Below are 14974 nucleotides of genomic sequence, written 5' to 3'. Positions count from 1 at the left end.
CTGTGTTATTTAATATTGGAATTTACATCTTCAGCTGGAATATGGAATTATTGACCATCACATAAACAAATAAAATAGCCAGTTCAATTGTGACTTGACAGGCTTTTTGAAGTGCCAAACTTTTTTATCTTCATTGAACATTTTGATTGTTTTGGTTTTCTTCCTTTGTGTTCTTAAGCCGAGTATGAAAGAACTTTGCTTGCAGTTTGTTAATTAAGCCTTCTTTTGTGTTATGTATATCAGAACATTCATTCTTCTCTTTTTTTTCTTTTCTTCTTTTTTTCTCTTTTCATATTTAGACAAGGATCCCACTGTTAAAAAGTTCTATCCTCCATCTCTGTTGTTGTTGTTTTTTGTTTGTTATTTTTTTTTTTGATTGGGTACTGCAAATACTTAGATAGCAACACATTTAATTGGATCTCCTCTTTTAATTTGCAATGATACCACTGATTCATTCTTTTTTGTTTAATTCACAAAATACTTTCAATTTATTTCTGTACGTAAAAGACAGTATACCCCAATTGTATTACGAAGTACCAAAGGTTGTAGCTGACCGGCCTCTTTTCTGCAGGTTTAAAACGGAACAGCAGCTAAAATGTAAAGCTCTAGAGTTTAAAATCAAGGGTGAGGCATTTTGTTTTATATTTCTTGCTTGCGCCTTTTGTTTTGTTTGTGTTGGCTAAACAGAGAAATAGAGATTGGCTGTGATTGTTTGCTTTCCTTTGCACAAAGACATAGAGAGAGAGAGAGATAGCTGATATTCAGAAAAGGAGATTCTGACCTCATCATCTCAGTACGAGGTTAGTTGTCTCTGAGCCAATTTGCTTTTTAATTTGTGAGTTGTGAGTTCTTTCTTTTTTTAATTTCTATATCTGAATTTGTGATTAATTTATGTTTCTGTTTTTAACTCATCTTATTTCTGTTTTGGTTGGTCAATTAATGTGGGGAATTAATTTATGTTTCTCTTTTTAATTGCATTGAAACAAAGAGTATAGTTGTTTCAAATATTATAGAGTATAGTTATTTCTTTTGTTTTGTTTGTGTTGGTGCTTTAGAAAGAGAAACTGGAGATTGGGACAAGCTTTAGCTATATGATTTTGGGGTTACCAGTATATGGTTGTCCATTTTCCTATTGTCTTTCCAGTGAATGTAATTGTTTGACATTTAATTTGAAGTGAAGGCAATAATGATACTGATAGCTTAGATACTGACTGAATTCTTATGCATTTAGCTTAATTGTACATCTATCGTACGTCTTACATCATAAAAAATAAAAATTCAATTATCTAGCTTCATGTTTCAACTTCCACTAAGCTGTGCTGTCTTTGGTTATATTTTCAGGTATTTTCATCCACACAGAAATTTCTATTTCTGAATTTGTAGTTTTTAATTGCATTGAAACATAGAGTATAGTTGTTTCATATATTATAAAAACTGATGGATTTGATAGATTTTATGTTTAGCTATTTCAAAATCTTTTGGGTTTGGCACTTTCGGATTAGTTTGTATAGATTTGATCTATTTACTTACGAAACAGAAAAATAGATACAAGATCCAACATGTTGTCTGTACATGTCAGAAAAGGAAATCATATGAAAATATGGTTATCATTCAATGAGGTTGTCGTCCCAGGTCCAAATAGAATAAAAATAAAGATTTTGATTCTAAGACTGACCCTTGCATCTTTGAACGAATGATGCTTCAAATATGGGAAGACCAAGTCTTTATTCTTCTAATCTCCTATCTTTCTTTTGTCATTTTTTATGGTTATTACAATCTGCGTTTCTCATAATGGTACATGCTACTATAAAAAACCTTTCATTGACAGTCACCCATAGTAAAAGAACTGATCCACAATTTGAGTGTCTTATTTTGAGGAGTAATCACTTGGAAGATCCTTCAAACTGTTCTTGCCGCAACTCATGCTTCCTATTATCTAATGTACACATGGCTCTATTATCTAATGTGAAATTAACAATGGGGTTTTGTTCGAACACTATTATCTAATGTACTGAATATTGATTGTCTAATGCAACACCGCGAAATTTGTAAAAGTTGATGCTCCCCTCTACTTGACTGCTGTGAACTCATATGCTTTTCCTGTGGATTCTTCTTCATCATAAGCCCATGCATATACATTTTGTGTTACATCATTCAATACCAGGTACAATTTTAAAAATAGTTTGAAAGAGTAAAAGATTTTAATTCATATTTACTACATACATGCAATTTTGAACAACTTAATATAGTGCAAACTAAAGCTTTCGGTCCACTTCTAATCATGAATCTCTCAACTGTAATTCACATATGCAGATCATGTGAAGACTGATGAATTGTCTACTACAAGGGAGTATACTAGATCGCTGCTTCAAATAAACTCATTATTCAAAACGTAGCAATTTATCTATAGAAAACTGGAAAAATCTTTATATAGTTATCATTCAGATCTTTAGTACAGTCTTTCTTACATACTTTTAACATCGCTGCTAGGAATACAAAGCTGAAACTAGAAAGTCAGCTCAATCCCACGTGGATGCCACAACTTTGATCGTCAGCATCATCAGTTCTTCACTGCATTTCAGACACATATTTTTGCTCAATGTCTGCATACGCATTCCTATGCTTTTTCTCCATTATATTTAGCTCTACTTTCAACCCCCCCAACCTCTACCCAGCACTCCTTTGCCTCATGCTCCAATTCAGCATTTCCAAATGATCAGATTGCTGAAAATAATGAGGGAAAAGCATAGGAATGAGTATAAAACACTTGAGCAAAAGCACGAGCCTCCCACAAAAAGATATTTCTCATTTTGCACTTGCCTTTTGTGATTAGCTGGTTGTATCTATCTCTTGATTTGGATTCCTTTTCTATGCACCAAGAAATCCAGCACATCAGAATCAAATTCCAAGAGAGCCAACACTGACAAAGCAAAGAGCAGCAACAATCCAAATACACCCAACCAACCTCTCACTGCCATCTTCCTATTCATGTAAGTTTGTATCTTATATGCTTTCACATGATTAAATATATGATGGACTGCTGCATTCATAAATTCAACTCACAATTCATAATCTTATGAATGTCACATTCTTTGTGTATATTCACCAATAATAATATCTGCAACTTTGTACCTTTACATTGTTTACAACTGACCATTTTTACATAACCATTACAGGTGCTCACATTGTCATTCTAATCAATGCTACTATCTGCAACAGTCGAGAACCGGTCCATCCAAGCCACTGCTGGATAGAACCATTTATCATAACAATATGATCAAACCCACCAAATCTTCATTGCTTTCCCTATTCTGGCGAGTTTCTCAGATTGAGTTACAAATATAAACTGTCCATATGAACATATATCAGAATGTGTAAAGAATAAACATTTAAGCTGCCAATTTTTTGTTCTCCTCGGAATCTTTTAATTTTCGAATGGGTCCGTCACATTGCCCTTGGGGGTCTCTAAAGCCTTATGACTCTTTAATCCCAAGCATGCAGTAACAAAAGTTGTCGCAAAACGTTTTACACATGCTGGCAAACAGTACAGCGCTTTCCATATTCTGGAGAACTTCTCGGATTCAGTTGTAAATATGAACTATGCATATAAACATAAGCTTACCTAAGCTTCCAGCTGCTTTTACACATTTCACCATTAACTTCACCAATTGCCAAAAGAACAAACTGCACAACAAGTTCAAGAACTTTGCAAGAAAATTCATGCAAAGTTGAGTTTTGTTTATCCGTTTCAATGCCCTACCAGTCATGGTTCAGTTTATCTGCACCAACTTGGTTGAATTTTTTTTTTTTCTCTGAATCTTACATCACTGTTTGTAAATATTGCCGCATAACCCTTACCTATATTTTCCAAACCCGCGACAAGGCGCGGGCTACCTTTCTAGTACATATAAAATCAAGTGAACGGTAATATGGGCCTTAACCTTATTCAGATAATCCAAATGAAAATGAGATGAAAAAAAGAGGACATCTCCTTAACTATATAGTACCTACTGAGTACTACTCTGAGTACTCTCAACCAAGGTAGGAGACAAGTTCACCTCATGAGCAACTTACGGAAAACTTTAATTCATTGTTGCCTTCATCACATAATAGGCGGTCTCACTCATTTATAAAATCTTGAGATACATTTAAAATACAAGACTTACAACTACTACATAATTAACAACAATCAAATTTTATCCGGATGAATTTAGAAATTGATTTTCTCCTCTTCTAAGAAGATAGATTTTGTGTCATAATGTGTAATCTGATCATTACTAATTCTAGGGGCACACTCACAAATTATGAAACTTACAAGTTACAACTATTTACATAATTAACAACAAATCAGATTCACATCTGAAAAGTCGTTATTAAATTCTCCACATTCAGACCAAAATAAAAAAAAGCTCACCAAACTCCATACGTTTCCTATAAATAGTACACAGTACACGATCACTCAAACAAACTATAACACCCGAATTACACTTGGACTCCCCCCCCCCGTCTCTCCTCTCTCGCCTCCTTTGTTCAAGAACAAGAAATCTGAAAGGCCCTTTTGATATTGCAAAACATGGAGAGAAAAGATCTTGATTACATTTTGGTCCCAGCAGGCCTCCTAGTCATAGTGGGATACCATCTCTGGCTCCTCTACCGAATCAAAACCCAACCCAACAGCACTGTCATCGGCATCAATTGCATCAATCGCAGTTTCTGGGTGCGCGCCATGATGGAGGTAATCAAACTCGATCGTATAATATTGATCCATAATATCGAAATCTATGTGTTCATTTCCGGAAATGCTAAATTTGTATTGCAATGCAGGACACGTCCAAAAATGGTGTTCTTGCGGTGCAGACGCTTCGAAACAACATAATGGCATCAACCCTTTTGGCCTCCACGGCGATCATGCTCAGCTCTCTCATTGCTGTGTTGATGAGTAGTGTAAACAAAGATAGAAGTGCATCGGTTTTCGTTTACGGGAACACAAGCGAGAAGGGATACTCCATCAAATACTTTTCCATTTTGGTCTGTTTCTTGGTGGCTTTCTTGTTCAATGTGCAGTCCATAAGGTACTACAGTCATGCAAGCATTCTGATCAACGCGCCGTTCAAGAAGATGTCTCCGCATCTGAAGCATCACAATTTGACAACAGAGTATGTGGCAAACACTGTGAACAGAGGCAGCTACTTCTGGTCTTTGGGTCTCCGAGCCTTCTACTTTTCGTTCCCTCTGTTCTTGTGGATCTTTGGTCCCATACCGATGTTCTTGTCGTGCTTTGTTTTGGTTGTCATGCTCTATTTCCTTGACGTCACTTTCCAATTTGGGTGGGTTGTTGGGGTTGACGATGAGGAACATAGCATCATCAGCAAGGATGAAGAACAAGGGGTGTAAAGCTCTAGCTAGCTAGCTCATAAACTTTTCGATTAGCATATGTAATGCTACTAATATAATAGTGTCAAAAATTAGCCACTAGTGAAAAGCAAAGATGTAGCTGTTCATATTCAACACAAGTTGAATTGAATAGCAAAGATCTTTAATCAAAATAAAAGCTACTTCTTATTTCTTATTCCTTGGTGTTCTGTTTGTTGGGTTTTGGCATCGTATGTAATAGGGAATCTTCAGCCGCTGTCTTGAATCTTTGTTGTCTTGTTCACTCTTCATTTCTTCTTATTCCGATAGGGAATGAAAGGTACTACTAACAACTTCAGTTTGTTGGGTTTTGTCATTGTATCATTGTACGTGTAATAGGGATTCTTTAGCCGGTGTGGTGAATCTTTGTTGCCTTGTTCATTCTTCTTATTCCGGTAGGGAAATCCTCAGTTGGTGCAGTGAAATCGTTTTGGTTTAATAAAGAAGGCATCTTTTCCCATACATTCCAGAGCAGCAAACTAGCAAAGAGAAAGGTTTAGCATATTATATACGAACCATTATTATGCTTGAAACATCGTAGTCACCTAAAAAAGATCTAAGCACATGATGAAAGTTTCAGTTTCTCAGCAGTTCAGCGTTGATAGTGCGACTAAACGAATATAGACGAAAGGGTTGAAAGCTTAGCACCAAGAAAGCAAAAGGGTTTAATTGCCAGAGTCAATAGAGTTCAGAGAGTGTGAACTACCCCAGAAAATGAATGAAGAAGAAGGGTTACAGGGTAGAATACTTGGCTTGATCTAGTTCTCACGGTTTACGAGCACTAAAGTCAACAAGAAGATGCGATTTCCCAAACCAAAATAACAAAGGCCAGAAATGCACCGTTCTTTCAGTTCCATGTCCCATTCTTCACTAGTCATGACTCATGACATTAAATTTATGAGGTTCACGTGGGTTTTAAGTTTTAACCACACAACCTTATTGCTGGGATTCATTACAAGCTATCAAGTTGAAGAAAAAATAATTCCTAATTTTCTGTGTCTCTCTCCCTTTCGGCCTTCCGATCTGTCTGCCTTGGGCCTAAAATCAGCATACTTCTTGGGAGTTAATAAGAATCACTGAGCTCTGTACATATTTTCCTGATGCTTTGGATGTTTTAGCCTTCTCTCTTTCCCGACTGCACCACTGATGATGGTATTCAACATATGGCAACACTTGACAAAAACCCTGCATAATGGTGTTTCAAACGTCCATAAATCCCGAGATTATATTTTCCTTGTAAAAAAAACAAGAGCTGTCAGTAAATGAGCTGTAACTGAAGCAGAAAATGCTCACCCATTAATGTGTGCTTATGCAGGCACTAGGCAGTAATCCTTTTCATTTACATCATCGATGACATTTACATGTAACAACTATTCCTACCGGTCACCTCTTGATGTCACCTAGTTTCAGTTTCATCTTTATGTTACCAGCTTGAACCAAAATTGCCTCCTTAGATGGCTCCACTCTCAAAACTGTCGCCTTCTTTCCAAGCGAAGAAACAAAACAAACACCATATTGCCAACCTTGGGAAGCTCAAACTTATCTGAAACATAGTCTAAATAATAGTTAAAAAACTTCTAAATTTGGTAGAAACTCAGTCGGTTTCTCAAAGAGATATATGACAATCTAATTAATCTCAAAAAGTTCTCATTGGTTCATTTACCTGATGGCGATTTTTTAACATCTTCAGAAGAGGATACCCTTCTTTTTGTGGTTGAATTCTCACCATTATCAGTTGCTTTTGTTGCCAATGCAAGCTGTCTTTTTCGCTCCAAAGTAGGCTGCAGAGATTGAATTGCAGATTCGCGTTGCTTTCGAGCTTTTTTGTGAAGAATAGATCGTGCCATTGCAGCAGCCTCAGATATTTCTCGCATTTGCCTAAATCTTTGATCATTACCATGTTCCATAATCTTCCTTTTGGCAACCAACAGTTTCTCATGCAACTCTCTTGAGATCCTATAAGTACAAATATAACATATATGAACACAATAGTTGAAAGCTAGAGTTCATCTTTGGAAATGACATACCTTCAGTGAGAGAGCATATTAATTACTGAAAATTTTGCATCATTGATTATCTACTTGGATGTCATGAAATGAAGTCTGTTATCCTTTTATTTAATGATTTTTATTCTATTTATAAGATTTTTTTTCCTTCCAAAAGACCATAGGACTCCTGTTTACTCGAGAATATCAAAACTGGGAAGCAGATTCTTACAACAGATGATTCTGTGCTTCATATAAAAGCTCTTGATACTCCTGCTTTAACCATTCCATATCAACTATAACCTGCATTGAAATACAAAAAAAGCTTCATATCTCCCATGTGTAAATGCAAGAAAAACTAAGTGAGAAAAGATCAGCAGATCATTTCTTTGAGTGGACACTAGGACATGTGAACACTATTCTAGCATTTTTGCACTGTTTCATACATACAGGGCTGCTCCTTTTTTTTCTTTTTTCTATTATTGTTTTCTTTTATTAATTATTAAGAACAAGATAAAGAGGTATGTTAGCTATACATGTTACCTCATCTATCCCTGCACTAGCTGCACCATACAGTTCTCGGGCATTATCAACTACTTTACCAGGTAGTCCCAACCTTTCAGCTATATTGATTGCATTTGAACGCCCTGCAGAATACATGGCATTCTTGAATCATTATTAAGCAACATAATTATATGGTCTAGAGGGTAGTATAGCATTAGTGAGACACCAATGACTACTGGCTTGCTAATGAATGAAAGTGAGATGAAGAGATTTTTACAAAAGTATTTGACATTGTAACAGAAAAGAGAACCCAGTTTAACCTAATGCATATGCAGTATTCAGAATATATACCTGGTACTCCCCAGAGAATTCTGTAAGTGGGCTTTAAGTTCACTTCATCAAACTCCATACATGCATTTTCAAAGGCATCATTGCTGTCAAAGAAAAATGTCATCGACACAAACCCAGACTTGTAGAAGGGGAAGATATTCCAAAGGGCTATGTAGATTTTCAACTACACAAATAATTGACTCCATAAACCACAAGGAGAGCTACTGTGACCATAAGCCTGACAACAACCATTATTTAAATTAACTCAACACTAACTGAACTAAACTGTCATTACTATTGCAATAGTCACACCTTTAACTTGTATGCCAGTACCTGTATTTCAGGGTTTTGAGTTCACCATGATGTGTTGTGGCAATTGTCAACAAAGCACCAGTTTGAGAAAAAGATTCCAATAGTGACATCCCCAGCGCTGCTCCTTCAAGGGGGTTTGTTCCCGCACAGACCTAATAACAAAAGGAGTTGTGTAATCCCTGTAAATATAACTTAAGTTTTGTTTCTCTTTTATCTTCCTGGTAATATATTATTAAATCATTGCATGTTAAAAAGACAGTTTAACCGCACCTCATCTAGTAGCACGAGTGAACAACTTGTTGACTGCAATTGTATGTCCTACAAGATGTAAGAAAGGTACTGCTTAAATGGTTTTCATATCAGATATGTATATAGGTCTTCACTGATCAGACAAGAAAGTATTTAACTGAACTTTTCTAGTCTATCAAGTTTTTAATTATTGCATATGTAAACTCTGTCATGTTTATCATCAAAAGTTTTTTTTAAAAGCAAGTTAGAAATACTTTTCTTACGCTTATATGTTTTAGGTGGCCCGAGAATGTGGACAGAGATTGAGACAGGGATTGTTCATCACCAATGTCAGCAAACACTGAATCAAACCAAGGGATGTGTACCGACTCAGAACATAAAACATGAAAACCTGCAGTATAATAGAGAAAAATGGTCATATCTGACATATAGGACTGGTATATTGTTTAATTCTATACAAGAGCATATGATGACTCAAGATTCTGCCTAGAATGCACATGTATATGTAAGAGAAAGCTCAGAAGGGTGTCACAGGACTCATCAAATCCCAAAAATCAGGGACTTTGTCATCGTAATTACAATCAATATTATCCTATAAGAGTCATTCTAAAGTAAATGAGTGAAAAATCATTCCTTTCTAGGTTTCCTACATAGTATAGATCTATCAATGGTGGTTCTGCATGAAGGATCAGCCTAATGCTCAAGTTGCTCAAGTTGAGTTGCAATATTAGCCAAGGATGACTGCATATTTGTACCAGTGAAGCTATCAAAAGAACAATCTCTAGCAGTAATCTCTGGTTTAGTCTACAGTTGTAAAATCTGGCTGAATACCAAAGAACAATCTATATTAGCTTTGTTATATATAGAAAGATATATATGTGTATTCTTTGTGCAAGGCTCTCCCAAAAAGCTTCAGGTTACGCCTTAGAGTTTTAAAACATTGGGTAAGATAAACTGGGCGTTAATAACTAGCATGAAACCCTCTAATTTTCTTTCAATCTATTAAAAAACTCAGAGTAGAAGACAAATGCATACCCCTCACATGTGTGTTTAATTATGTGCTAGATTAGCTTCTGGTTTTGCATTTGTTATACATATAAGACAATTTATATTGGACACAGAATATTATTATTGTTTTATTACCGGTCGCATCTAAATTCTGCAGATCCACCACCCACGCAGGGACAATTAGTACCACATTTTTGACCTGATTAGTGCTTGCAATCTCTATGTATTAGTATCAATATACCTATTTGACCTAACTATCATCATGAGTTGTTTCCAGTGCTTAACACCAACTAGGTTCGTTGCTTTCTAATAGTTCAAGAAAATTTTTCCTTTGCTTGCTTGCACAATCAAAGCCCCAAGCTTCTCATGGTGCCCCTAATGCTTCAAATTCATAATGTTCCTTCCCTTCCTCTCTATACTTCTCTGATTGCGCTAGTTATCCTAGTTCTATATCGGAAGAGATTGAAAAGCAGCCATACCTCAAGTCTTAGTCTGCCTCCAGGTCCGCGGAAGCTACCCGTTATAGGAAACTTGCTTCAGTTGGTAGGCTCGCTACCACATCATTCTCTAAGAGACTTGGCCAAGAGGTATGGACCAATCATGCCGTAGTGATTTCATCTCCGGAACTAGCTGAAGAGGTGTTGAGGACACATGAAACTGCCTTCTCACAACGCCCCACTGTTTTTGCTATTGAGGTTTTGTCTTATGATCTTTCATGTATCCTCTTTTGTCCTAATAATGATTACTGGAGGCAAATGCGCAAGATTTGCGTGTCGGAGCTCTTAAGTACAAAGCGTGTGCATTCTTTTGCATCAATAAGAGAAGAAGAGGCATGGAATCTTGTCGAAACAGTTTATTCTTCAGCATCACAGCCACAGCTAGTGGTCAACCTCAGCGAGATGATTTTCTCCATGCAAAACGGCATCACTGCCTGGGCAGCCTTGGGGAAGAAGTGCAAACATGAACAAGAATTTACCTCATTGATCGATGAAATCAACCAGCTTGCAGGAGGCTTTGCAGTGCCAGATTTGTTCCCTTCTCTCAAATTCCTTCGTCATGTCACACGTTTCAAGCCTGCCCTTGAGAAAATACACGGAAAAATGGACAGGATGCTTGATGAAATCATCAATGATCATAAAGTGAAAAGAGAATCATCAGCTGGTGATGATCCTCTGCAAGAAGATATAGTTGATGTGCTTTTACAACTTCAGGAGTGTAGTGATCAGATCCAGCTTGATGTCAAAACCAAGCATATCAAAGCTATCACAATGGTAAGAAATAAAGATTGAAGTCTTATTTCTAATATGTTAGCAACTAATGGTACTTAATCTGCAATAGATGTAACTGAGCAGATAATTAACCTTGGATTTGCAGGACATGTATACGTCTGGAAGTGAAACTTCAGCAACTACCACAGAATGGGCAATGGCAGAACTAGTGAGAAATCCAAGAGTAATGGAGAAAGCACAAGCCGAGATACGACAACTTCTTGCAGGCAAGAAGAAAATCCATGATGCAGACATTAAAAAACTAGACTACCTGAAATTGGTCGTAAAGGAAACTCTACGGTTACACCCTCCTCTTGCCTTAATCGCAAGACAAGCCACTCAGACATGTAAAATAAGTGGATATGATATACCATCTGAAACCAAACTACTGGTCAATGCTTGGGCAATTGGGAGAGACCGAAGGCATTGGGGCGCTAGTGCTGACTGCTTTGAGCCTGAAAGGTTCCAAGGTTCTTCCATTGATTTTAAAGGGACCAACTTCGAATTTATTCCATTTGGGGCTGGTAAGAGAATGTATCCAGGCATATCATTTGGAACTGCATCAGTTGAGATTGCACTTGCTCAACTGTTGTACCAGTAAAACTGGAAACTCCCCAATGGGACAAAATTAGAAGAACTTGACATGACTGAATCAATGGGAATGAGCGCAAGGAAGAAGAATGACATGAAAGTTATTGCCATTCCTTACATTCTGTAATGAAACAATTAGCTTCTCTTTAAAGTTTTTCCAAGTGCATTTACTAATTGTTTTAGTAAGCATTAACAACCATACCAAACATTTAAATATAAAAATCACCAAAAATTTAACGAAATATAATTCGCAAAACAAAACATTATCGATCCGAGGTGAAACAAGATTTTGAGGTTGTCCATGAAATTTGCAACATTAGGAAAACTACCGGAATCCATAAGATTAAAGTAAACTACTTCAACAAAATCACATAAGACAAATACAGCCTTCATTCCTCGGTATTGATGGTTGCCCTCTCGCTAACATAGATACCATCAAGAAACTTCCTGATATCCTTGTTCTTGACATGGCATTTCTGTCAAAACAAACATGAGAACACAAGACTCAGCAAAGGCAAGCAGCATATACACGCAAGAAAGAATAAACACATTACAGAACTTGTACAGAAAACAGAAACGAGATATAGAACAAAAAGAGAAATATATACCTGGTTGATCAGAGCACAAGACCGAGAAACAAGTTCAATATCATTGCCATCCAATATCAGCTCATCCTTCACCTTCTCAGATCGGAGGATAGAAACACCATCAAGCATATCCACCTTTCTCACCTGACAGAGCAACACCATAATTCATCAAGAACAGCACACAATAGAAAGCCTAACACTGCCAACAGTATCAAAGATAGTTCATAGCTCAGTGGAATCCAAGTTTAACCAATTATAGAACACAATTGTTTGTCATCTAAAATTACAATAATGACACAAACATAGCATTTATCATTAAGCAGAGAAGCGTCTTGGACAGTTCAAAGAGTGACATAAAGGCTCATCATTCAGAAATGCGAACTTACATAAACCCTCAAGCAACGACTTGAATCTCTTACCCCACATTTGATTTAATCAACTTAACTTCCAAATTCCAATAACAGGATGTCAAATCACCCTTTCTAACCTTGAAAAGAAGGTTAACCATCTACTGGTCCAGCACAGAACATACCACCATCCTTCTAAAACAGAACACTAGCTAGTTCAAAACAAAATGCAGAAGCCTAAAACAGAAACTACTTCAAAAAAGAACTGCAGAAGCTTCTGCTTTCCCTATACTAATCAGGCGATAAACTTTCATTTCAGAAAATAGTTTGAAAATGCTAGATAAAAATTGTCATTAATAACTTCAATATCTTCCATTTTTTCAGTCAAACAAACTCCAATATCGAACCCCTAATCACAAAAACACATTGGCATCTACCACATTGCCATTATCACAGCCCGTAAACAATCACTACAAGCACATTCAACACATCACAACAGTCAAACACTCCCCAAAACACCACAAACCATTCACCAAACTCGAATCGAAAACACAATTCCAGATCAAACCAGCAACCAATTCCACAAATCCAACAACACAATGACAGTAAACAAGTAAAACCTTAAGGATTAGAGAGTATATATATATACCTTCTTCTCACCGAGAAAGTTCCTGATCTCAATCGACTTGGCTCCATTAGTGATCGAAGCGTTGATGGGAAAATGAGCGTACACGAACCTCATCTTGTACCGGTACCCCTTGGTGACTCCGGTGATGAGATTCTCGACGTGCGAGAGGGCGGTCCTGATGGCGGCGCTGGTCTTGCGAGTGCCGAACCAGGCCTCGATCTTGAGCTTGCGCTGGCCGGTCTCCTCGTCCTTGATGAGCTGGAAATCAAGGTTGAGGTGCTTGAAGTTGCGGACGAGCTTGCCGCGCGGGCCTTCCACCTCGATGATCTTCGCGTGGACCTTGATCTTCACCCCGTCGGGAATGTCCATGGTCTCCGACGAAAGAATGGTCTTCATGATGCCTCGGTTTCTCTGAGGGTCTCGGCGGCTCCGACTTGTGGGAAGTGTGAGATTTGGGAGAGGCAGGAATACCTAAGCGGAGCTTTTATATATAAAGAGATGTTAAACCCTAGAGGATCTGAGTCTCTGTGGGCCGGGCCGGGCCGGGCCGGTTATTGGTTTAAATGATTGTGTATGGAGTTTCTTTGCCGAAGAAGTTAAGAGCAATGGGTTGGGCCAATTACCCAGTGGACAAGCCCGTTATTTGTTTTGAGTTTTGAATCGATAACTGATTTTAGGGTTTAGGGGCGGACTTACCGGATAAAGTGTTGGGCTTGAAACATCTTACATTGCAAAGTGGAACAGTTCACTTTACAAAACTAAGACCATCTCCAACAGATTGGTCTTTTGCCACCTGGCCTTCCAACGGTTACTTTTGACGGTCCAAGGAGTGCTCCAACTTATATGCCTTTTCCACGTGGAATTGACATAGTCCTCTCTTCTGTCAAATTTGACAGCGTCTTCTCGTTCTGTCTTTTAATTTTTTAATGTTTCTCAGTGCGTTTCTCTCTTTCCTTCTCGTTTCTTTTCTTCCTTCATCTCACCCAGGAGGCCGGGACTTCAAAATTTCAGAGAAACACTTTTTCTCTCTTCAAATTTCTTTTCTCTTCTTGAGTATAAGGAACATGGATCAAAGTTTTTCAACTTTGGAGAGAGAATCAACGCCAAGAAGACCCAACTGCTCCAGTGACTTCGTGGCGGTTTTCGGCCATCGATTGACTTGCATGAGGTAGGAAAATTAATCCTCTCTACCTCGTACTATCATTAGTTTTTGATTTTGCTGGAGTTTTGAACAATTGGTGTTTTGGGTATGACGTCAGTCGCCGTGTTCGTGATTTCCGGCGGCATAATACCAAAACAGAATCAGAAACTTTACGAATGGAGAAGAGAAATTGAATGATAGTTTGTCAAACAACCCAAGGCCACCAAGCATGAATATATTGATCGAAAGCATTTACTGGTGCATAGGCTGGTATAAATTGAATGGGTTGTGAAGTTTGGAGGTGGGTCAAATAGTGATTGGGTGCCCTTAGTTTTTGCAGGTATTTGATCAAATGCCTCACTCAGCTCTTTTGATTTTTCAGATTTTGTTTTGTGGTTCTGTTGTGCAGACTGTGATTGATAGAATGTAAACAAAATGAGTGTTTTGAGAGAATTTCTTGTGTATTTCTTCTCTGAGTTCAATATCACATTTACAGCATGAGCATAAGGTTGTGCTTTGACACTGATGGTTTGCTGACAATGGACGATAAATCTCATATTCAAATCCCAAATGTTGTACAGCCAAGTCAGGGCTTGGAGGTAAGTTTACACT

The 14974-nt window shown here is 37.5% G+C and overlaps 3 protein-coding genes and 1 pseudogene across 4 annotated transcripts in view; 2 read left to right on the top strand and 2 right to left on the bottom strand.

The window, feature by feature from the left end:
* Positions 1 to 13697, bottom strand: part of LOC112196370 (60S ribosomal protein L9-1) — a 33508-nt gene extending 19811 nt beyond the window's left edge. Inside the window, exons 1-3 of one of the 2 annotated variants that reach the window (XM_024336697.2) lie at positions 13243 to 13696; positions 12268 to 12390; positions 11876 to 12135 (exon numbers count right to left, since the gene is read on the bottom strand). In XM_024336697.2, coding sequence (XP_024192465.1) covers positions 12049 to 12135; positions 12268 to 12390; positions 13243 to 13617 — 585 coding nt within the window. In that variant the 5' untranslated portion in view covers positions 13618 to 13696 and the 3' untranslated portion in view covers positions 11876 to 12048. Of the gene's footprint in view, positions 1 to 11875; positions 12136 to 12267; positions 12391 to 13242 lie in introns of those variants that run through there. The other variant, XM_040515329.1, reaches the window with a different exon arrangement.
* LOC112164021 lies at positions 4510 to 5569 on the top strand. Its single transcript, XM_024300266.2, has 2 exons — positions 4510 to 4735; positions 4825 to 5569. Exons 1-2 carry the CDS (start codon positions 4574 to 4576, stop codon positions 5392 to 5394), a joined length of 732 nt encoding a protein of 243 aa, XP_024156034.1. The 5' UTR covers positions 4510 to 4573; the 3' UTR covers positions 5395 to 5569.
* Positions 6199 to 10300, bottom strand: LOC112196350 (endonuclease MutS2). Its single transcript, XM_024336670.2, has 10 exons — positions 10280 to 10300; positions 9056 to 9183; positions 8814 to 8861; positions 8565 to 8695; positions 8253 to 8335; positions 7941 to 8044; positions 7630 to 7700; positions 7076 to 7368; positions 6706 to 6955; positions 6199 to 6597 (listed from the first exon to the last, which is right to left on the bottom strand). Exons 4-9 carry the CDS (start codon positions 8651 to 8653, stop codon positions 6879 to 6881), a joined length of 717 nt encoding a protein of 238 aa, XP_024192438.1. The 5' UTR covers positions 8654 to 8695; positions 8814 to 8861; positions 9056 to 9183; positions 10280 to 10300; the 3' UTR covers positions 6199 to 6597; positions 6706 to 6878.
* LOC112196342 lies at positions 10763 to 11786 on the top strand (annotated as a pseudogene).
* Positions 13698 to 14974: the final 1277 nt, after the last annotated feature.

This window comes from Rosa chinensis, chromosome 1, assembly GCF_002994745.2.
Source record: "Rosa chinensis cultivar Old Blush chromosome 1, RchiOBHm-V2, whole genome shotgun sequence".
Classification (NCBI taxonomy): Eukaryota; Viridiplantae; Streptophyta; class Magnoliopsida; order Rosales; family Rosaceae; genus Rosa; species Rosa chinensis.
The sequence above is the reverse complement of the archived record's forward strand: the minus strand, read 5'-3'. Positions and strand labels throughout refer to the sequence as shown.

Coding starts and splice junctions, on each gene's coding strand:
- LOC112164021 (XM_024300266.2), top strand. CDS start 4,574: ATGGAGAGAAAAGATCTTGATTACATTTTGGTCCCAGCAGGCCTCCTA. Junction 4,736..4,824: donor GGGTGCGCGCCATGATGGAG/GTAATCAAACTC, acceptor ATTGCAATGCAG/GACACGTCCAAAAATGGTGT.
- LOC112196350 (XM_024336670.2), bottom strand. CDS start 8,653: ATGTCACTATTGGAATCTTTTTCTCAAACTGGTGCTTTGTTGACAATT. Junction 8,336..8,564: donor CTCAAAACCCTGAAATACAG/GTACTGGCATAC, acceptor TTTCTTTGACAG/CAATGATGCCTTTGAAAATG. Junction 6,956..7,075: donor TGTTAAAAAATCGCCATCAG/GTAAATGAACCA, acceptor ACTATGTTTCAG/ATAAGTTTGAGCTTCCCAAG.